Source organism: Drosophila erecta, unplaced genomic scaffold (assembly GCF_003286155.1).
Source record: "Drosophila erecta strain 14021-0224.00,06,07 unplaced genomic scaffold, DereRS2 tig00000000-arrow-pilon, whole genome shotgun sequence".
Classification (NCBI taxonomy): domain Eukaryota; kingdom Metazoa; phylum Arthropoda; class Insecta; order Diptera; family Drosophilidae; genus Drosophila; species Drosophila erecta.
In genome coordinates, this window is record NW_020825194.1 from 16,431,623 (window position 1) to 16,454,109 (window position 22,487).

Sequence of the window (22,487 nt, forward strand, 5' to 3'; positions counted from 1 at the left end):
GAATATAAGCGAAATAAGCTTTGAAATAGAAATATATTTGTAAAAATAATCCTACAAGTGATGCATATTTTGTACAACCTATATTTTGGTGACACATCTATTGACGTCCAATGGAAATCGCCTTATCGTCTGATTTATAATGCTGCACAAAACGTTCGCAGCTCTCCAGTATTTGCAGGTATGCAGCATTAAATCCTCCCATGCCCTGACTCTGTGGATGGAAGCACAACTGTAGGTACTCACTAAAAAACTAAAATTTCTTAAATTACGAAGTATGGATCCTCGATGATCTCATCCTCCTTGCGACCAATATAGCTGCCCAGCAATTGAATCTGGCACGTCGGACTGGGATTAAGTCTAGCTGCCATTTGCTGAAGCTCCAGCAGGTTGCTATTGTCCATGCTGAATATGTAATCGAAGTCGTAGAAGTCTTGAGCAGTTATCTACGAGTATAAGAGTGATAAAAAAGATCAGAAGGCTTCCTTGGTTAGTAGTGCATATTACCATACGACCCAAGTGGTTTGTTTTCAGACCATGTTGTTTTAGCAATTGTTGTCCACGTGCCTGAGGCTCCACGCCAACGTTCCAGTTCCTGAGGCCAGCACTGTCCACATACCAGTCCTGTAGATTCCGTTTCAGCACTAAATGCTTCAGGATGGCCTCGGCCATTGGAGATCGGCAGGTGTTGCCTGTAAGTAAGACTGTAAATTAGAGTTTTTCTCTTGTTTGTGGACTCTTACCAATGCACACGAACAGAACCTTCATTTTCGGAATGGGAACTGCAAGTTCCGATGACCAACGCAGCTGATTCATTGAATATATATAATATATAAACCGGTTCACGTTTAGTATCAACATTTATTAGATTATCCATATCACAACACTTTTACAAATCATTCATTTCTGGAGGCGCTCTTTCATAAAGGCGGCACAGGCCACCACGCACTGCTGGTAGGCGGTCTCAAAGCCCTCGGCTCCACGCTCCTGAAGGAACAAATTGGGATCGTAATTAGCTTATGCTTTTAATCAGTTTTTAATGTGTAATGGGATACTTTTAATTAAGGTTCTTAATCTGAAAGACTTTTGTAAATTTATCTACGTTCAACAAACTTCATATATCTTTTGTAGACAAGGACAACTACCTTAGAGGCTCCTGTATCTTACTACTTTTTATATGTAAGCTTGGGATATTTTTATCTTGATTGATCATGATGATGATCTATTCCCTCATCTACATAGCTCTACTGCAACTTCGTATCCTAGTCAGGTGGAATCAGGAGTGTCTTACATAGTAGGGATCCTCAATGATGCGGTTCTTCTTCTCGAGTCCGAAATCGCCCAGCATCAGGAGCTCCGCCTTGGAGTCCTTGGGCGCCAGACGCCTCAGCTCGCTCATGTTGTCCTCGTCCATGCCGAAGATGTAGTCGAATTCCGAGAAGTCCTGCTTGCGGATCTGCCGAACGATGTGGGTGCACTTGAGGCCGTGCTTCTGCAGAGTGCTGATGGCCCTCGGATCCGCCCGGTTGCCCACGTGCCAGCCTCCAATTGCTGCACTATCCACCTCCACGTCCTTCACATTCGCCTTCTCCAGGGTGTCCACCATCACGACCTCCGCAATTGGCGATCTGCAGATGTTGCCTGAAAGATCAGTGGATCTATATATTAATGGCGTATATAAGATAAATTTGTTCTGTACTACCCAAGCAAATCATTAGCACTTTTCGAACCATCTTTTAGTCAATTTACACGGGGATTTCACGGACAATTTTGTGTGTTGTTTTCTTTTACCGGCTGGCAAATGAGCGTTCCGAACGTTGCAGCCCTGGCTTCAACTGTTAGTTGGCAACGCGGCTTATCAGCTGTGGTCGGTCGGACGGCTTAACCCTTAGGCGGGTGTCTGGCGCTCCTTACATTATCTGTTTTAAACGCGCTTGCTTTAGGAAATTCTTACACGCTATTTTGCACTGCCGGTAAATTTGCTCGAATGGTGCCTCGCCAATGTCCTGGAAAATATAAAAATATATATTCATTCTCATAATATATATTGGGTAAAAAAAAGTTAATCCGTTTATTATATTTGGAAACTTAGGGTATAATTGATTTGCTATCGATTGGTTATTGTTATCGATTTGCTTAGCAATGTTTCTGAACTGAAAAATTTCTTAAAACGAGCCTATTCATACCTTCTAATAATATAACTACTAACTAACGAAATAACTTTGTGCATAGGCGCAGGCACATATGGTAACTATCAACTCACATAATAGGGATCCTCGAGGATGCGTTCATCTGGCCTGAGACCGAAGTCCCCCAGGAGAAGCAACTTGGCAGTGGCGCCTTTGGGGGCCATACGCCTCAGGGCGGCTAGGTTGCTCAGATCCATGCCGAAGATATAGTCGAACTTGAGGTAGTCCTCCGGGGCCAGAACTCTCGCAGTGCCAAAGTAGTCGAGGTTGTGCCTGGCCAGGACGTTCAGAGCCCGCTCATCCGGTCGGCGGCCGGAGTGCCATCCCTCGATCCCGGCGCTCTCCACGTGCCACTCCGCCTGCAGTCCCGCCCTCGCGACCACGTCACGCATCACAGCCTCGGCAATTGGGGAGCGGCAAAGGTTGCCTGCGGCGCAGTCCATTTGCATAATGATTACAAAAGTATCCAGGACTAGTTTTTACGAGGGAATACGCACCCACACAGACCATCAGCACACTGTTCTTCTGCGATCTCTTGCCCATTTTCAGTGCGTTGGGATTGGTCTTTTGATTTACGAACTCACTTAACTCCGCGGTAAATTTGAGTAAACGTGTTTGTTCAAGAGTAAATAGGTGTGGTTTGGTACAAAAGTGTTTAAAAATGGGTGAAGAAGAAGTGTTGTACTAATATCTGAACATAACTGACACATAAAGCAATAAATAATACGTTTAACTTTTATTTATTGCTTGAGAAACTCAAATACATTTCGAATACCCATTTTCCTACTTCAAAGGTGGTAAATTCCAAAACTTCTTATAACCTTGCGATAAAATTTATAAAAATAATATTGAGCTACTTTTTGTAGGGAAATTGCATATTTTAAATGTCAGCCTAGAAAAATACACGCCCTAAATTCAGTAAACACCTATGGGATATAAACAATCTCTAGACTTAAGTAACCAGAGTTTCACCGCTGCACTTTGTCAAGTGGTTTTCTGCTAAGGATCACACCTCTGGCACTTCCACATCCGGCTGTCTGCTGCAGGCACCAAATCCACGTGCACATCCTGTTTACCCACCGTGCGTATTTACTCAAACAACTCGGACTAAAAACTGCGCTCAAAGCAACTTTAACTATTAGCATTTAATTAAAGTTCATTTGCCGGGCGACTGACGAGGTCATTTCCACCCACTTCACCTGGATGGTTAGGAAGATGGTTAGCCCACGGGAATGGGGAAGTGTTGAGCTCTTGTCCTGGAATCCTACCAGGATTCCGGTAGTTGGGTTGGCTTTGGCCATGAATATGCAAGCTGCACCTGGTGCTCAAAGGACAGGCAGGTCCTGGTCGCAAAATGTGTAATGACTGCCGAGGAGATGAGCTCTCTGGTGCGGGTGTGAACTTAAAGCGGATGACCAGCTCGCCGGCAGAGAAGTAAAGTTGCTTTTCAAAATAAATTCGTTTTGAGTTTTATGCAAATTGTATACAACCAACAGCAACAACAACAACAAGGGGAGGGGGCAAACAAAGGCCAGACGAAAAGCATGGCACAAACTTTGCCAACTTGCTTGGCTGCAGTTGTAGTTGCTGATGTTGATGTGGATGGGGATGGGGATGGGGATGGGGATGTTTGTCTTCCTAGTGGTTGGGGGCGGCTTTGATGGCATCAAAGTGAGCTTGTCGTCGTGCAGACAAATGTTACGTACTCTCGTCACACTCTTACGTATGCAAATATCCCTTGCCATTGCCGGCGCAATGCTGCAGTGCGTCCTCCACAATTGACAATTGTTGAAAATGCAAATGGAAATGGAAATGCCAAGACATGTGCCCAACAGCCACACCGGCAATTCATACATATGCCATGGATAATGGATACTGGTTACTGGGTACTGGGTACTGTGTACTGGAGGTGTGTTGGGGGTGGTAAAGACCCATGGAGGTAAAGACAAATGCAAAGGCGTTGTCTCTACTATTATCATCCGGCGACGACATCTCCTCAGATAAGATAAACGATGGCAAAGTCAACAGCAACAACTGGCTGGGGACGGTATGCACTGCAAGAAATTCATTGCCTCATTTTGCAAAAGTATGCTACAGAAGCTAATCAGTGCCTAACAGCCAGCTACAAATATAAATTTTTTCTATTGTATGCTGTATAAAATGAAATGTGTAAGTACTTCAAATATAGTTAAGTTTTTTAAATAGCTTAATCAAATTTTAATAATTTTTTATTTTGTGTCATTTTATATAGATAATGACATTTTTCCGAGTGCATGTGGGAAAGGTCAGTGTAAATAAGTAAATACAGCATTCGTAGCCCGCCGCAGGACGAAATAAATTCTCAAGTGCAAATGAGGTAAATGACAAGAGGTACGAAACCATCATAACCTCTGACCTGCCACCCCCGACCGACCCGCAAACGCCCACTTTGTCGAGCATTTGACAGTCGAGAGCAAACATGTCCAAGATGAACATCCATTTTGCATTTGGCAAATGAAAAGCGGGAAAGCTACAACTGAAGTACTAGCTGGCAGACAGCTTGTCTATGCAGCAAGCCATCTCTATCCAATCCATCTGGGCCTGCGAATGTATCTGTATCTGGTATCCACTATCTGCTACTCGTATCTTTTTCCTCTGTCTGCCTTTTGCAGCTTCATCAAATATTTAGCGCCAGGCAGGCGGCTTTATCTCGAGGGAACTGGAAGGAGGGACAAATAAGCGCATTCATTGTGTTCGTTCAGTGTAAATACGAAACGGATGTAGCACTGCTTGGAAAATAACAACTTTGAAAACTTAAGAGCCCAACTCGACTAGTGTGGTACTGTAAAGATATGAGCAAATTAATTGGGCTTACTGAAATACTACAAAGGTATTTTAAGTAGTCTTATGTGCACTTCGTATTTGTAAATACAAAATTAAGACTTTTGTAAAGATGCAGGTGTGTTTCAGATCTTTTTTTAAATCACGCTCTATTAAATTATAGTGTTCACCGATTTTTTCAAAAAGAAATAAAACAAAAAAAGTAACTTCCACTTGTGCATGAATTTCTTAACTACTATCTTAAAACTATTTAAGGGGTTATCAACTAGAGATACCAAGAATATTCCAGAGATTTCTCTTGAATTGAATATGGCATTTCTGGATTCCTGGGGTTGTTTTATATGCAGTTTCTTTTTGGTAATTTAATCGATTTGCCAATTTATCACTTTCCAAGAGGCAATCGCTTGATTTGTTGGTTTTTCCATAAGTACTCTTTCCACTGCACTTAATAGCATTGTACTAAAAAAAAATAAAAAAAAGTTGCGAGCTGTCAAAGCGCTAATGAATTAAACAAACTTTGAGGACATCGGCGTTAGTCCTCGTTGAAACGTAAATTTAATAAACCACCCACACCTCCGAAAAACCTTCGAAACGCAATATACCCCTGCAGCGGATGCTACATAGAGAGCAGTCCGAACTACCCTAGCAAAAATGTTGGTGTGGGGCAGTGCCAACGACCAACGAGCAGTGGCAGCAACAACAACTGCACGCGGCACAGCCAAAAAGCCGGCAACAACAAACGTCCGCACTGTACCACTCCGGCTACATGTTGCGTGTTGCTGGCGAGCGAGCATTGCACTGTGTGCGTGTTGCTTATCTCGCTTCCACTTGAAATGTTGCCAAGAAGCCAGCCAGCAACATTAGCAGCATTTCGAAAACTTGTTTTCAACGTAGTTGGGTTTAGTTTACTTTGAGACGGCGACGCAGGTGGACGTGTCCGAGTGCGAGCGAAAAAGAGCGATAAACGCGAGCGAGTCGCGTTATAAAATAATACAAAAACAACAACAAGAGCTCAATTCAGTTCAGTGTTTGCCTTTAGTTTTATGGCGCACGCTGCGCGTCAGGTAGTTTTTCAGATGTATATATGTATGTACACACGGGCATATATATCTATAATGTTTTTTGTGATTCGTCTCGCGGCAATGTTTTATGGCTGACAAAACCATCGAGCGTGTAAAGGTTTTGCACTAACCGTACGACAAAAAAGAAGTGGTGTACATTCTGGATGTAAAGTGCTAGTGTTTACCCTTTTTGCCGGGATTACTCATCACTCATCATCGCATCGGCGCATCATTATCATTCGTTTACAAACGGGCAACTCTACGATATCCCAAAAACCAGTATCGCTGTGCCCAAGTATCTGCAACATACGTGAGGCAGTCCAGACCACATATTGGAATTTACCTAACACGTATGCAACACGCACCCATACCAGTTAACATCGAGCGGTACCCATTGGATTTTGGAACCGAAAACTACAGGGTAGGTAAAATCGTTTGTAATCGGGGTTTCTTCTCGGGAAAATGAATACAAGCAAACACTCTCACACTTGACCAGCTGCGTTTTTCCACCCTCACCATAAAACCTAATGATTCCGAACTACCTGTTTTTTGGATTGACCCTGGTTTTCCCATTAGCCGCCAGAGGAGATTTCACTGCACCAGCATACCATATAGTCCATATATCGGAAAGCTGTGTGGCTATTTATAAATATAGATACCCTGCGTTTTGGGGACCAGGCTGAAATCCGGTTTTCCATACCCATATATCCCCCAGCCCAGCCATCAATTCAATTTCTACTGGCTGAGTGAGTTTTTAACTCTCAGAAGAATCTCCATCTCCAGGTCGAGCATCTTCTTCGCTGAAGATTTCTGAAGAGAGCTGGTTTCTTTGGGCCGTTTTCTTTTCCCTCGCTTTGTTTTCTTTCGTTTCGTTTTCGTTTTTTACTATTTGCCGATCGTCGTGGTGATCATGATGCTGTGGCTTATTGCCGCCAAGATTTTTTCTTCTTTTTTCTTTTGGGTTTCTGCTTTTTGCCGATTGAAGGTGCATGGCCTTATTTACCCAGTTTCCAAATCGCTCACCGATTTCTGCTTATTCTGTTTTGGGGTTTGTTTTGAGGTATTTGCTGAATCACACGGGGATAATTTGAATCTTTTAGCCAGACAGTCGCTGCGTGGAATTGCGATTGGATTTTAACTTGAGAGTCACACCCGGTCCGTGGCGAATAAGCCAGTATCCCGCTCCGGAATTGACTCACGGCCAAACAATGCGACATGCGGCGAAGTGCTGTGGGGCCACACTGGCTTGGGGAAAAAAGAGAAAAAATCAAAATGCAAAACTTGTTGCTAATAAACAACAATTACAACAACAAAAACAAGTTCAGCTAACCACAAAAATGCTGGCAGCTAAACTCTAGAGTCGTTGCCCAGGAGCTCCACACTCCACTCACCAAAACAAGTCGGTGTATGGAACCATTTTCTGATGTTGCTGCTGTCACACTAGCCATTCGCCACCAGCAACAGCAACACCAACAACTAACAGCAACAGCAACACCGAGAGCAAGAGCAGCAATTTGTTGTTGCTGCACTGAGAAAAAAGGTGCTCAAGGAACGGCCATTTAATACTTAAATATCGCATTCTAAATCAGAATATAAATTGAACTTTTAAATGACCACAAAGTGTAGCCAAGTAACGAAACATTCTGAGCCCGGTTCTATCAGTCATAAATGGGAATTTTGCTCAGTGCACGTGTAAATTTTTGTCGCCATGTGAAGACCATAAAAAGCGGCCAAGTGGCCAGCTGCCTCAGCTTTCCTCTGGAAGCCACAGACCAGAGAACAGCCATAACTGTGTCAGTGTGCAACTAGAAGAGGTCTAAGCCTATTAAGCACATTGGCTTAAGATCGGCCTATGCCAGGAGGTAATACCCGTAGCTCCAAAGCGATTAAGTGTAATTAATGCCGACAGGTGTCGCTGAATTGGCGCAAGCTCAAAGAGATTGCAATGCCCTAATTGGAGCCTCCAATTAGGAGATATTCCCCACTCTCGACACTTCAAAGGCAAGATTTCCACTAGTTGCTCTCTTTATTCACGTGATTAGCATGTCACTGCCCAGTTTCCGGGCTACTCCACCTCCTCTTGACTCCGGCGGACGCATCTGGTGACCTTGCGCTTGAACTCCGCGTAATTCTCACGGTACTCCTTGGCCGCATCCACATTGGCGGCCGATTCGTCATTGGGATCGGTGAGCATGGAGATCACGGAAAGGAGGATCGTTTCCACGGTGTGCACCGGTAGCCAGCGCTCCTCAGCCTTCTCGTAGCCCCACTTATCGTCACCCGGTTCGTGGAGGATCGAGATGCAAACGTCGCCGGACTTGTCGATATTGGGATGCCATATTTCGGTGATGAACTTCATCTTGGGCGGACGCAGTGGGTACTCCTTGGGGAAGATCAGGTGCGCCTTGAAGAAGCCGCCTTCGTACAGCGTGTACGGGGGACCGATGATCACCACCTCCCACTTGAATATGTTCGAGTCACTGACCAGACCGGCGGAGAAGCCCTCGACAGGATGGCGCTGCAGCTCGGAAAGCTGGCGACTGAGCAGTAGCGATGCTTGCAGTTCGGACATGTCACTGGACTGGGAGGATTGCCACCATCAGTGGGATAAGCCCTTAGAGGGAATCACATTTGTACTTACTGGAATTTTGTTCAATTATTTCGAGTCACTGTCTGGTTTACTTCTACGGAGGCTGAACTACGCTCAGTGCGATTTGACAGCTTGCCGAAAGAAAACTCATGCGGCGACTACTGCGATCTATAATCAGGAAAACTAGGCACCATCACTAATTAAATTAATCTAATAGTATCGAAATAGATTTTTAATATATATAAAAAGGATCCATTTCGAAAAGCAATTTAATATAGCTAAGAAATTTGTAAGATAAAAAGCCCAAGTGCCACAAAAGATCAATTCATTTTGGAATGTCTGCCTGCAATCTCTTTACAACTGTAGCCCTTTGAATGGCGGTGTATAGAAACTATCTCCATAGAAATAATCTTGAAAGTTTCCCTTATAAGCTCTTGGGCTGTTGGTCTGAAATGGGTCCAAGGAAAGTCGAAGTCCCTCTTTCCTTTCATTTCCCAGCACTTTCCTGCAATTACTTGGCCGTTGCTAATGCTACTGCTGCCACTCTTTTTTCCTTTAATTTTTCTTTGGCCGTGTTGGCTGAATGGAAATTATGATGGCCGCCACATTGTAGCCGCTTGGTTTTGGCCTTTCGTAATTGCGCACAAATGTTGGCCCAGAGTTTTTTTTGCTGGCCTGCAACTTCGACGTGTGGCTCCATCGACTGCCTCCCTCCTTTTTGTCAATTGCATACGACTTCGGCATTTGAAAATCCGCAACTTTAGCTGACTATCTGGGAAGCTGAAATTATGTTGCCGCAAATGTGTGAATCGTTAATGTTTCGATGCTGCCAGCTGGGGCATTTTGTGCTTGGTCTCTTTGCACTGCCGGTTTTTCAAGTTTTTCATGCAGCGAGTTTTCGCACAAAAATTCCTTTCCTATTTTTTCGAAGCATTATTATTGTTGTAATAACATTTACATAGCATCGGTGCAAAACGCAACAATAACATCATGTGGAGTTCCTCTAAGAAAACGCAGTCGGATTTGAAATTTGCTAAATTATCGAGCACATGCCAAATGGAGGGGGGGTGGAGGTTTCAAAACATGTTTGGCCAGAACACAGACATATAAGACCGACAGCTGCTGCTGCTTGGCCGGTTCCTCCAGCTCTTCCAGCTCTTTCCATATCTCCATATTCATCCGACTCTGCCCATTTAAGTGCCACATGTCGTAGACGGTCTTCTTTGCTTCTTGTAGATCCCGCAGGGAAAGCGATATGACAGCGAGAGCCGGGAAACTCACACGTGCCACGGGGCTCCTCCCAGCAAAACTCGATTTTCCATTCTCTACACTCGAGGAAAAACGCCCACTACAATTAGGAAAAGTTAGCGCTGGGAAATCGGGTGCTAAGCATCTCATCAGATAATTAAATAAAATGAATAGTTAAATAAATGTCAGCCTTCGATTGCTTTAGGTCATTTCGTTGCGAAATAAATTAGTGTTTAAATAATGACGGATAAATGTATATTTCATCACAATGGCGAAATTATATTTCATATGCAAATCGATACTTTATTTATTGTCTGTTTAATGAGCCATAAATTGGCATTTATATAATTTTTTCTAAAGAGGTGACAATAAAGTTTTTATGAAGATGAATACGGTCTCAAAAGTGTATATATAGATAGTTCTTAGTCTAACCTACATACTTTGGAGATTATTATTATTTTGTATAGTTCTTAACTGCAATTCTGCTTGTTGAGCGGTGCTACACTGGCTACATATATTTTTTCAGTGCATAGGACGTGACATAATTTTATGGGGTAGTGGTTTGTAGGAGATTTCTACGTAAAGGTTTTTAAAAGGACATGTGTGCTATGCGATCCAAGATCATTGAAAAGGGAATGGTCGCTAATGCTAAAACCTCCCCAATTGATTTCTGTGTAGGAAAAGTGTCGCGCTCAAGTGATAAAGTGACTTCGCCTCTGTGGCTTTTCCGCCGATTTCGGCTGACTTTGTGAAATTGATTTCCAATATTCATTAAGACGCCCACACGCAAACACAGACACCGCCGCGAGTTCGTTGCCATGGCATTTGATTGGAAACTTGGAGGGGGATGACCATTAAAATGGGGGTGTCAAAGTTCATCTGTTCAGTTTATTTTCTCTTTTTTTGAGGGCGGGGCGGTTGCATGTGACAATTGCGTTTCCGGCAATACCAGCATACTTCCACTCCTTAATATTCACTGAAATTCTCTCCCTTTGCTCAAACAATTTTAGGCTTCCAGAGTTCTTTTTTTGGGTTTGGCCTCCGTTTCGAAGCGTAGCACCTGCTCTCTCCAGGCTGCGTGCCTCAAATTGCTGGGTCATGTTGCGTCCATCAAACAGCTGACGGCATCGATCAATTGAAATGGCTTTTCCCTCGTGTTTCCATCGCCCTACAATGTTGCATCGCGACCGTGTTGCGGCGGTGATGACTTCCTGTATCTAATGACGGAGCAACCTGCTGATGAATTGTCTTTCAAGTTGATCATAAAATATATTAATAGCTTCTCCAGCAGGCATGCAATATCATTAAATAGGTTGGCAGCCACAATGGTTTATTTACAATCTCTTGTATTCGTGATTAACATCTTTTGAAATACATAATACATAGCAGTGCAAAAACATCACCTCTCTCTGCGCTTCTCATAAATTCAAGTTAAGTGAGTGACCAACTGGATTTTAGTGCTTTATTGGCGCTCTGAGTTATACACTCCCATTTTTTTTTTGCCCCCGGCACACAATTTTCAATTGCATGCATAAATATGAGGAGGAATTGGTTTATTTACAATCTCTTGTATTCGTGATTAACATCTTTTGAAATACATACATGTTTTAACTTCAAGTATAAACACAATTCCTGGAGATATGAATGTTACAAAGAATCCATGCTAAATCAAATGTACTCCTCGAAGCTTTACAACATGATTTAAGCCCGATGCAAGACACTTTTCAATAGATATAAATGTGCACTATAAAAACATATCAATGAGCTGCACAAACTTGCCAAGCAGTGCAAAAACATCGCCTCTCTCTGCGCTTCTCATAAATACAAGTTAAGTGAGTGACCAACTGGATTTTAGTGCTTTATTGACAACCTGAGTCTTACACTCCCATTTTTTATTTTTTGCCCCCGGCACACATTTTCCAATTGCATGCAGAAATATGAGGAGGAATTGGTTTATTTACAATCTCTTGTATTCGTGATTAACATCTTTTGAAATACATACATGTTTTAACTTCAAGTATAAACACAATTCCTGGAGATATGAATGTTACAAAGAATCCATGCTAAATCAAATGTACTCCTCGAAGCTTTACAACATGATTTAAGCCCGATGCAAGACACTTTTCAATAGATATAAATGTGCACTATAAAAACATATCAATGAGCTGCACAAACTTGCCAAGCAGTGCAAAAACATCGCCTCTCTCTGCGCTTCTCATAAATACAAGTTAAGTGAGTGACCAACTGGATTTTAGTGCTTTATTGACAACCTGAGTCTTACACTCCCATTTTTTATTTTTTGCCCCCGGCACACATTTTCCAATTGCATGCAGAAATATGAGGAGGAATTGGTTTATTTACAATCTCTTGTATTCGTGATTAACATCTTTTGAAATACATACATGTTTTAACTTCAAGTATAAACACAATTCCTGGAGATATGAATGTTACAAAGAATCCATTCTAAATCATATGTACTCCTCGAAGCTTTACAACATGATTTAAGCCCGATGCAAGACACTTTTCAATAGATATAAATGTGCACCATAAAAACATATCAATGAACTGCACAAACTTGCCAAGCAGTGCAAAAACATCACCTCTCTCTGCGCTTCTCATAAATTCAAGTTAAGTGAGTGACCAACTGGATTTTAGTGCTTTATTGGCGCTCTGAGTTATACACTCCCATTTTTTTTTTTGCCCCCGGCACACCATTTCCAATTGCATGCAGAAATATGAGGAGGAATTGCTCTGCTCGGAAAACTGGCCATTATATCGTTCCGCATAGAGGGAGCAAAACAATGCTTAAGAGAGAACTCAATAAATTGTAGAAAAGCGAAAAGTGGAAAGAACGCAAAATAAACAAGAACGAAACTGCAAATAAAAAAAAAACAAAAATAAATAGAAAGAAAAACAAGCTTTCCACTTGCAGTTTTAATGTGTTCTGTGCGTTGTTCCTCGTTTTATAATTGAGTTGGCAGTTGCAGCTAAAGTTGGAGTTGCAGCCGTGCACTCATCGCCACCCGAAACCCATCCACATTTTCCTACCCAACCGAAGGATGCCCCTTTTTCCCAGGTTTGCCCCCCTTGAAGTGGGAGTTGCCACCGGGATTCGGGCACGTTGGTGCTCGTTCGTGTGCACTGAATGCGAAAAACTTCTGCACACTTTTCGAACGAAACGCGATATTATATTATACATATTTTCATATTTTTATTATTATTATTTTCATAACACTCGGCCCAGTCCGGACTTACCTTTGTGCGCTGCATTGAAATTGAGGCACAAACTCAAACTGAAACCATAATGCTCGAGGATCTGGTGCACTGCTGCCAGACAAAAACCTCCATCCTTGCGGCTGGTTCCGTAATGAGCGTTTCCGTCAAAGCATTTTACTCGTTCATACACTTGGCGAAAATGGGTCTGGTATGTGTGGTTTAATTGTGCCGCATGTTCCAAGGCAGTTTTTATTCAGGGATTGCCTCATAACTTAGCATACTGTTATATTCCATATAGATTTAGCAATACATTTCTTGTAGCCATGTCCTATCCTATATTTTTTTATATTTATATATTTTAACTTCGCTTCAATATCTAATTGTTTCTTTAATCTCGTTTTCAGAATTTTGCCTGATATTACGGTGAGTTTTAAAAGATCCTAAGCCATTCAAATAATATAAACGTATTTAATATAAACCTATTTCGAGTGGATAGTCAATCGTGCCGCATTTAAAAGGGCATTTTCTTTCCATCACCATATGCCGCGTTTTAAACTGGATCGCCACTATATAATTGCTCAATTTCTGGCTTCATTAACGGGTTTTTCTTTGCATTTGCTCAGTAATTTGTCGGACTCAATGAAAGATCACTCAGGAAGCCAGAAACTCTTAATTTGTCTGACCATAAACGTTTGCCCCTTCCCATATATCATTTTCCTATACCAACCGAGAACCCATAAAGTGTGAAGTGTGAAGCGTTATGCGTACGACTGTTTCATAACTCACTTACAGGGCCGGACAAACAAATGAGCAAAAGTGTGCTACTGGGGCCTGAAGTCAGGAAATCTGGGGAGCCCCTTTTACCAGATGAACCGTTAGACAGTGCCGATGGCGCCCGCAGAGTTCATTTACTCCGCTTTGCCGCCAAGAAAATTCAATGGAAAGAAAGGGCAGTCAGGGAAAAAGAGTCCGAAAACCCCAAGTAACATTATTTGTAGTTTTTTTATTTCTTTTATATTTTTGTATTTATTCGTACTCATCTTTTTCTGCTAGACCATTACGTTTTTAAAAGCTATGCTTTTGCTGGCCGACTGTTCTGTTTTTCCGGGTGATGAGGGGGGCCTAGACTAGGGCTAAAAGCGGAAAAAATATCCAAGCTTGGCCTGAAAAAGTGCTTATTAAATTTAATGACAGCACGTTTGCTTGCGAAAAGCGATTCGACGTTTTTGTTTTTTTTTTTTTTAATTTGGCTTCTCCAACATTTTGGTTATATAGCTTTTTTGAGCAGTTTTTATTTCGTATTTGGTTTATTGGGGGCTGTGGCTCATTGAGAGCACTGCGGCCGTAACAGCACAGTCTTTAAGTTTCATTATATGGCAGGTCTTCTTGGCCCGGACTCCATAAAGCGGTCGTAATGGTAATAATAGTTATACGGTTTCAATTGAAATGGTAACAAATTTCATTGCTCGTGGACCAAACGAAAGTTATCTTTGATTAATTATTTCTTTCCGGGTTTCTTTTAAGTATTCCACTTTAAACTTACAAAAAGTCTGAAAACAGAAAATAAATAGAATTATATTTCTTGGAATGCTGTAATCGGATAAAATGCTCGAACTAGTTTTTTGTTTTGTTGGTTAATTATGATTGAAAGTTATACAGGGCCTTTATACCAGATATAAAACCATCTTTAATTATTAGAGAAAAATTCGAAAAAATTAAGAAAATGTCCCAAGGCTGAAGTTCTAAACTCCATAACTCAACTTATCTTAATCGGATTTTGAAGTGGCTTACCTCTAAAGGTTTCTAGGTTTTTTTTTTCTAAAGGTTTTTTTTAAATATTATTGTAATTTTGTTGATGTTTTGTGTCGTAGAAATTCAAGAAAGTTATGAAATGCCCCAATGCTGAAGTTCTAAACTCCATAACTCAACTTATCTTATTCGGATTTTGAAGTGGCATATCTCTAAAGGCAAAATTTGTGGCAAAATTATCTAAAAATCTGCATTCAATTAGACATTTTCTTAACAATTTGTTTTGTATGTTTTTTGATGATCTTTAATTATTAGTACACAACTTAATTCATTATGAAAGATACGTAAATAGTTAATTATGACATTGTGCACTAGTCTATTATAAGTAATCCCTTGCTATTAGATTAGATTAGAGCTAACCTTATTTTCCAAATAGCCCCGATGGAGCCCAGTTAACAACCCAGCAATCAGTTTCTCCGCGTCGTAGTAGATTTCCTTTCCGACAAGTCACACTTTTCTCCGATCCTGTCGTGATTTCCGCCAACCCCTTTGGCCAACTGTCGCCAAAGATTTCTCACAATTATGAGCAACAAACTGGCATAAATTTATGACTGCCAGTCTGTCAGTTTGGCATTTGGAGTAAACAGGCAGTGAAAGTATTTTTTAATTAAATGCCCCAAAGGGGGACTTCAATGCGCGCTATGAACCTGCAGGTTGTGAGGCGGTAATTTGCAATTTCCCCGTGAAAAGACCTGGCTTATTATTCAACTGGTTTCTTGGTATGTGGAGTGTGGAGCTGGGCTTGGTTTACCTGCTCGTTGAACTTCAAAATGTGCGGGAAAAAAGTGAAATTTTCGCCTTGTGGCCAAGTTAATGAACTGTGCGAGAATGAAAATCTCGACAGGAAGCAACTTTGTAACATTAGCACAGTTCCCCAATCTTAAACGAAAACTATGCTAATTTCTTGGCTGCTGGGAGACTTATGAAATGAATTCATTTTCTTTTCAATCAAAACTAAAAACAAAAGACATGCGGAAGGGCGGAGTCGGTTGCGTGTCGAGGCGTTGGCCACAACTGTTGACTGCTTTATTCACACAATTACAGCCGGCGAATTTGCATTTGTTTCCTCCACCACATTCACCTGTTCAGTTGTACCTGTCACACTCGACTGATTTTTGCTTCGAGGGAGCCGCTTCACTTGTTAACAATTAAAAGACAAACCCTTGACTTGGTCTAGACTCTGGAGACTTTTGCCTTGGGTCTTCTGTTTGCCCACTGACCTGGGATCCATCTAATTAGCTTTCTTTTGACAAAGCCATCGTTTTTTACGTTTGAATTAGCATTTTCTTACGAAATGCTCAATTCAAAGCTGGCCTCTATATAAATAATTCAAAACTGACCAGCGGCTTTCATTTCATTTCATTTGGCCTCTTTGGTTTTCGTTTTGTTTTTCTCCATTTGTTTTCCATGTGACGCAGCAACAGCTGAATGTATTTGGGCCCTGTGGGAACGTCTCGAAGAAGTCATAAAACTAACAGTTGAGCGGAAATTAACACAGATACTCCATAGGCCAGCCAGAGAAGAGCCCTCCAGCTCGAAGAAACAAACAATCGGTCTCAATGGGATGGCATTACCTCCCGATTGAGATGTAGATGGGTGTTTCGAGATAGCCAGTTGGACAGGTGAACCAAGAGCGGATTATGTCGGTGGTCTAAATAGCTCTCGGATGACGTTGCACAACCCAGGTAATATGCCGGTATCATTAGTCTACAGTTAGTATGTGATCCGAAAGTGGGTATCTGGCATTCTCGGTGGCAGTTAAATTGCGGATTGGGCACACGGTTCATTGTCAAGGCACTCGAGGGGCTTTCTATTCTGGAGAGATTATTCTGGGCGATAAGATCCCTACTCAATAACGAATTGACACGGTTGAGGCGACTTCCTCTGTAGATCTGGGCTGCCCAACTGCACTTGCACTAATTAATAGAGAGGAAATTCATCAGATCATATCACATATCCTGTCAGACACTGAGATAAAGCTAAGGTACCTTACTATCATTAATGATGATACAACTAAAAGTAAATTTCGAAATTAATTTTGAAATCTGATATGATATGGTATGCCATGGTGTCTTATACCTTTTAAGGAATATCCAGAAACCCTATTCCGTATTTTTAAATGGTTTCTCCGTGTGTGGTCTCGTCTTCTTGGTTGCTTAACATTGTTGGTTGTTCCATTTCGCAGCTCTGAACTGGTTGAAAGCGAGTAAAATGTGCCAATTTTCTATATATACATAAGCTATATCTTTCATGTGCTTGTAACGCAAGAATCGGAGAGAGGGAGCCACAGGCTCGTCCATACATGGCCACTTCATCACGCAGCGTTGGCCAAGCGTGCTGTTGTTGCTCCTCCGGCCGAATGCAACTGAGCGTCGCCGTCACCAGCTGGCGGCTATGGATCCCTCTCCAGGATGCCCCCCTCTAGAGAACCCCCTGTCACTTGCCCTTCGGCTGTTGGCTGCTTCTATTGTTCTGGCCGCTCGTGCTTGTGCTAGATTTATGCACTCCGGCTGTATCCCCGGCCATTTCCCCCCGGACAGTTTCGATTTCAATTTAAAGCGGATGCTCGCTTTAATTGCATGCCTGGCGAGTTATAATTCATATGTATAGAAGTATATAGTACATGCATAAGTGCACTGCTGCATTGGGACGTTTCAGGTTGCAATGAATGCTCCTGGGTGGCAGTGAACTTGCCAATCAAGTGGGTGTAATCCATACATTCAGGGAGTGGAATGCTATAGGAGCAAACAACGGATAATTGGCTAAATTGTTTTTAAAATAGCCGGATTAAGGCCACTTTGGTTGAACAACTTTTAGTAAGCTATTGAATCTGGCATCAGCCTTTTTTACTAAAAGGCTGGATAAAATCAAATTGATTTTTAAATCCCTCTGTTTTGACTTGATTTTAAATTATAAATTAAAAATTAATCACGTTCAGCATCTGTTGCATAGATTTCCCTTCATTCCTTGACTTTTAAGTGTGCAAAGACAGTTCCATGAAATTGCCAAGATGGAATTTCATCTCACTTTTCGCTGCAGTTCAGTGGCCGTTGCACTTGACATATAGCCACTGTCAATGCGACTAAAAGTGCAACTGGAATGGCCATTGAAATTGCAACTGCAATTGCAAGTGCAACTGCAACTACCATTGCAATTGATTGTCGCTGGCCAATCGAAGGGGTTGGATGGTTGGATATATGGATGGATGGATGGATGGATGGATGGATGGATGGATGGCAATTGCGTCTCACTCACTTTCACTGATCGAAAGCGTGAAGGCAAAGTTTAATTGAATCTGCAGCTGCTTCGCTGCTGACAGCGAACAATGATTGGTAGCATTCAATGGTCGTGGCCCATACCAACTTTCAAACCTGGCCATTTGAAAGTTATTGGCCACAAGTGCGCACACACATGGCGCCCCTTGCAGATACATACTTTATATGTACATATAGGTGTACTTACTTTCAACTCAAAGAAACTCGAAGTAAACTGAACGTGTCAGCAAGTCGGTCCGAGGTTTCAGGCTATGGCCCGGTACAACTTTTGGCCCGGCTCTTTGGAGTTAAGTTGCGACAAAATCAATAGGAGAACTTTTGGAGGGGCCATGCGGGGAATTGCGGCTTTGCGGCCAAATGGAAAATGGGGGGCGTGGCCCAATGCTGCAATTTGTTATATTCAGGCGTCGCCTTAAATTGGGTCACCGAAAATGTTCAATTATTCGAGTGAAATGCAGTCTGTAGGGAGCACTCCGCCCATTTTTTTGTATTTTTTCGTCATTCTTCAGGGCAGCCAGCTTGATTTTGGGCTCACGCAAAACTGGTTTTTAAAGTTGATGCAAGTATGATTTTGCTGGCTCATTGCCACAATGCGGTCCCGATTTATATACTTTATGCGAAAAGTTTTCATTGCAGAATTTGTCACGCACTCTAGAAAGAAGCAGAACTTTATACATTTCTATATCCGCAGAAGCCATTGTGTGTTTAAGCCTGAAAAAGGTATCCAAGTTATATTATATATAAAAACATTCCTATTAAAATTTTTCATAATCTTAAGTAGCATTAAAACAGATAAATAGGAAAATATTTTCCCATTTAGTGGAAACCAACTCTATGATAAAATCAAATCTGTTTTGCATTCGAGCAATAAAAGCGATTTGATGCTCGAAGCGCATTTGGTCTTCGTTGCATGGCTAATAAAATTTCCCTCCTGTTTTTTTGTCAATATTTTTATGAGTTTTACAACAAGTTTATAAGCTCAAAACCCTTCGGCGCACATGGGAATGTGCGTGTGTTTGCGCTGTAACTTTCCATTTGCAGAGATTTCCACATTTCACATTTTCGGATTTGAGATTTCAATATGTGTAAACGTCGTTTATACCAAATGCGCCATGAATAAAATTCGTCTCGTTTCGATTCGATGGTCGTTGGGAGTAGGGTCGAATATCCAAATGGAATTTCATTTATGACCAAAAGGGGCCCCACTCCAAAAGGGGAACTTTTAGGTGAAAGAGCCATTCACTCTGAAACTCCAGTCGCGGGCCATGGTAAATCAGATGCCGTTGCGTTGGCCAAACATTGCACAAATCTATGCAGTTGCACGAACGCTCAGAAGCTGATCGATTTCGCTCCCAGTTTTATTACACTCTTCGAGAAAACTAGTTGCCTTGAATATGATTAATGATATATTTTTATAGAATCAGAAGCTATTAATCGCAATCATGTAGGAAGCACACATGTAGTAGAGTATTTGCGATATACTTTCCAAGCAAACGATCTGTGAGTTAGAGAATCTAAAGCTAATAAAAAAAAGCACTACATATAAAAACTATAAGATCCTTGATAATATTAATACTAAATAGGGGTGAACTTGAATTACTTAAATTTCCTTTTATAAAATGACTTTTAAGAGCTTTTGAAGAGCTAGAAATTGATTGTGGCTTTGATTTTCTTTCGTTGTACCCCCAAATATTTTCAGTGTTGTGCCACACCTCTCCCTGTGGCAGTAAATGGGTGATTTGGGGGCGTGACACTCTAAGCAAACTGTAACATTTGTGGTTGGCCTCGGGACTGACCGGTCGCACATAAAGTGGCAAAGGGCGCGTTTTCCGTCGCACTCGATTTGGATTCCGATTGTGATGGCAATGGCTGGGCTAAATGTTGGCTACACGCTGCGGTGGTCGACTGTCCAAATGGACCAAAGTGGGGCATATTTATGGGGAAACTAGTGCAGCTGATTATTAAGTTGCTCGACCGACATCATTTGGTTGATTTATTCGACTAAATGGAATCAATTTGCTGTCGCATTTCAAATATTTGGTTTCGGTTATCGCGCATGGCCCACATTTCAAATCGACAACAGTACTGCCATACGTATACTGATAAGCGCATCACGATGTTGCAACTCTGACACAAATGCTTTGTTGCAGCCACTAAGCAGACACTCCCGCAGATGTTGCAGTTGCAGTTTGCAGTCTGCCGCACTGGCAATTTGCTGTCAAATTGTCGCAAATTCTTACAAGCGCCGCTCATTAAAATTACCCAAATGCCAGCGCCAATTGCCGGAGCACTGGAAAATGGGAGATGGAAACGGAAAACGGCATCGCATGACAAATGGCAGCGACGAGCTCCCCAGACAAGTGCCTCCTAGAGATGCACTCAAAGAAATTGGTTTAGGCATCTCAGGATTTATAGCATTAATTTACAATTTGAAATGAGCTTGGTATAAATTTTGCCCTCCCTTAAACAACTCATTAAAAATTAAATGAAGTTAAGACTGTGTAAGATTATGGAAAAAACATATATGGCTAACGCATTTATAATGCATTTTTTATATTTAAATTATTATTTAATATTACTACCTAAGCCTTGGAAGTGTGATATTTTTTTTCGAGTACTTCAGCTGGCGAATCCCTGTGCAAAACTGAGACGATTTGGCAATGCAATTTTCGCCGGCCAGCTGCAAAGTCCGTAGAATTGGCTTCCTCGACTTGGCCCCTCAACAAATTTGTCGCTGGCATTTGCAACGTGATTTTGGTGACTTGAAGGCAGCTGATAAGCGAGTTACTTTTCCGCCGATTTCCGACTGACTGACTGGCAAAGAAACTGAGACTGAGACTGAAACCGAGACAGACTGAGAGTCAGATACTTTTTAGCACCACCTAGATAAAGTGCAGAAAGTGCTGATAGCCAGGTATTACTTTACCATTATTGGGTGCTCTCAACAATGTAATACAAAGCGCGCACAAAATGTGCTGATCGAGCGGGAAATTAACTGATGAAGCGTGGCTTGAAAAAGTAACGGAATTGCGGGCATTATTACACAGGTGAGCTGAAGATCGAAGAACCATGGCCAAATGCTGCGACAGCAAAATTGCGCAGCGAAAGAAAATACAAGCACGATCAGCTCGGTTCGTTCGATCACTTGAGAGCTTAGGTCTTCGGTACTCCAGTACTTCCAATTCGATCCACTCAAACCTGTGCACCTGCACAGCCAATAAATTGCGCAAGAGCTGATCAAACTCTGGTTCACCACTACCCACTCCAATCTATTTCCCAGATATTGTAGATGGATCGTGGCCAGGCTGTCAACGGATCGTTTAAGTCTGGCCTGGTCTGGTCTGGTTTACTTCTGCCATTGCCTTGCACAAAATGTCATTCAGCTCATTGAAATGGAAAGCTGAAAAATTAACATTGCACTCGGACGCTGGGTAGCTGGGAAAATATTCTAAACACAAAAGCACACAAAAAACCAATTGAAAATGAAAAACAAGTGATGCATGGCTGCAGCTGAACTAAGCTCTTTGGAAGAGTCGATTACCCTCCAATAATGCAGTCTTTGAAATTATTAAAGGACAATATACAGGTTTAATTTTTTAAATATAAAAAAAGTCAATATCATCGGACCTTCATCCATTGATTGTTGGAATCATTTAATCAATCAGATCATTTAATTTAACACTTTAAATACATTTCTAGTTAAGTATCATAATACTTATTAATATACCCCTGGTACCCCACAATTCACATTCATACATATATATACAGCAGATCCGTACTAAACGGCTGTTCATTTGGCATTCTATGTACTATACTTGCCAAGTTGCCGGCATTTGGCGAGTGTTACGCGACTTTGAGCGCTCTAATTGTCCGCTTGTTCACTCGTGTGTTCGTTCGACCAACACATGCTACAGAAGAACACAAAAACGGCTAAAATCCCCAGCAGAACTAAAGCAGAAGTAAAGTAGAAAAAAAAAGATATATATATATGTAACAAAAAACACACACTGCGACATGCAACGTTGCACAGACAGCGAACATTTTGCTGAAAAGCTGAAAAAATAGAGAAGCAAAACAAAACAACAATCAAAATGTACAGACAACAAAACACGCGACTGCCACTGCAGATAATTTGGCATTAAGTGGAGTGGAAATGCGTAGGAAAATATGATATAATCGAGTGGATAATACATATGGGCGTGCATGCATGGCCGGGCAAATGGAACCGTTTTGCATTCAAGATCAAGTTCAAGTTTGGAGCGATGATTATCGCGGCTTGTTG

At 41.7% G+C, this 22,487-nt stretch overlaps 5 protein-coding genes across 7 annotated transcripts in view; 1 reads left to right on the forward strand and 4 right to left on the reverse strand.

Moving 5' to 3' along the window:
* Nucleotides 1–26: 26 nt before the first annotated feature.
* On the reverse strand, nucleotides 27–866 carry LOC6553501 (low molecular weight phosphotyrosine protein phosphatase 1). The gene is made up of 4 exons (XM_001980192.3): nucleotides 741–866; nucleotides 505–689; nucleotides 270–443; nucleotides 27–211 (listed from the first exon to the last, which is right to left on the reverse strand). Exons 1-4 carry the CDS (start codon nucleotides 856–858, stop codon nucleotides 98–100), a joined length of 591 nt encoding a protein of 196 aa, XP_001980228.2. The 5' UTR covers nucleotides 859–866; the 3' UTR covers nucleotides 27–97.
* On the reverse strand, nucleotides 840–2,862 carry LOC6553500 (low molecular weight phosphotyrosine protein phosphatase 1). Its single transcript, XM_001980191.3, has 5 exons — nucleotides 2,684–2,862; nucleotides 2,261–2,613; nucleotides 1,700–2,003; nucleotides 1,289–1,638; nucleotides 840–984 (listed from the first exon to the last, which is right to left on the reverse strand). Exons 3-5 carry the CDS (start codon nucleotides 1,728–1,730, stop codon nucleotides 898–900), a joined length of 468 nt encoding a protein of 155 aa, XP_001980227.1. The 5' UTR covers nucleotides 1,731–2,003; nucleotides 2,261–2,613; nucleotides 2,684–2,862; the 3' UTR covers nucleotides 840–897.
* On the reverse strand, nucleotides 1,748–2,845 carry LOC6553499 (low molecular weight phosphotyrosine protein phosphatase 2). The gene is made up of 3 exons (XM_001980190.3): nucleotides 2,684–2,845; nucleotides 2,261–2,613; nucleotides 1,748–2,003 (listed from the first exon to the last, which is right to left on the reverse strand). Exons 1-3 carry the CDS (start codon nucleotides 2,727–2,729, stop codon nucleotides 1,908–1,910), a joined length of 495 nt encoding a protein of 164 aa, XP_001980226.1. The 5' UTR covers nucleotides 2,730–2,845; the 3' UTR covers nucleotides 1,748–1,907.
* A 3,006-nt stretch (nucleotides 2,863–5,868) lies between the features above and the next one.
* Nucleotides 5,869–22,487, forward strand: part of LOC6553396 — a 50,371-nt gene continuing 33,752 nt past the window's right edge. For 2 of the 3 annotated variants that reach the window (XM_015154638.2, XM_026975656.1), the window contains exons 1-2: nucleotides 5,871–6,488; nucleotides 13,526–13,544. The gene's annotated coding sequence lies outside the window, so the exon portion shown is untranslated. Of the gene's footprint in view, nucleotides 6,489–13,525; nucleotides 13,545–22,487 lie in introns of all 3 variants that reach the window. The other variant, XM_015154641.2, reaches the window with a different exon arrangement.
* LOC6553497 (probable ubiquitin-conjugating enzyme E2 7) lies at nucleotides 8,075–8,798 on the reverse strand. Its single transcript, XM_001980188.3, has 2 exons — nucleotides 8,709–8,798; nucleotides 8,075–8,648 (listed from the first exon to the last, which is right to left on the reverse strand). Exon 2 carries the CDS (start codon nucleotides 8,637–8,639, stop codon nucleotides 8,133–8,135), a length of 507 nt encoding a protein of 168 aa, XP_001980224.1. The 5' UTR covers nucleotides 8,640–8,648; nucleotides 8,709–8,798; the 3' UTR covers nucleotides 8,075–8,132.

Excerpts from the sequence above, each read along its gene's own strand:
- LOC6553501 (XM_001980192.3), bottom strand. The coding sequence starts at position 858 with ATGTTGATACTAAACGTGAACCGGTTTATATATTATATATATTCAATG. Across the intron at positions 444-504 it reads CAAACCACTTGGGTCGTATG|ATAACTGCTCAAGACTTCTA; the intron begins GTAATATGCACT and ends TTATACTCGTAG. Across the intron at positions 212-269 it reads TCATCGAGGATCCATACTTC|AGTCAGGGCATGGGAGGATT; the intron begins GTAATTTAAGAA and ends TTCCATCCACAG.
- LOC6553500 (XM_001980191.3), bottom strand. The coding sequence starts at position 1,730 with ATGGTTCGAAAAGTGCTAATGATTTGCTTGG. Across the intron at positions 1,639-1,699 it reads AGTGCTAATGATTTGCTTGG|GCAACATCTGCAGATCGCCA; the intron begins GTAGTACAGAAC and ends CTGATCTTTCAG. Across the intron at positions 985-1,288 it reads TCATTGAGGATCCCTACTAT|GAGCGTGGAGCCGAGGGCTT; the intron begins GTAAGACACTCC and ends TTGTTCCTTCAG.
- LOC6553499 (XM_001980190.3), bottom strand. The coding sequence starts at position 2,729 with ATGGGCAAGAGATCGCAGAAGAACAGTGTGCTGATGGTCTGTGTGG. Across the intron at positions 2,614-2,683 it reads TGTGCTGATGGTCTGTGTGG|GCAACCTTTGCCGCTCCCCA; the intron begins GTGCGTATTCCC and ends ACTGCGCCGCAG. Across the intron at positions 2,004-2,260 it reads TCCTCGAGGATCCCTATTAT|GACATTGGCGAGGCACCATT; the intron begins GTGAGTTGATAG and ends TATATTTTCCAG.
- LOC6553497 (XM_001980188.3), bottom strand. The coding sequence starts at position 8,639 with ATGTCCGAACTGCAAGCATCGCTACTGCTCAGTCGCCAGCTTTCCGAG.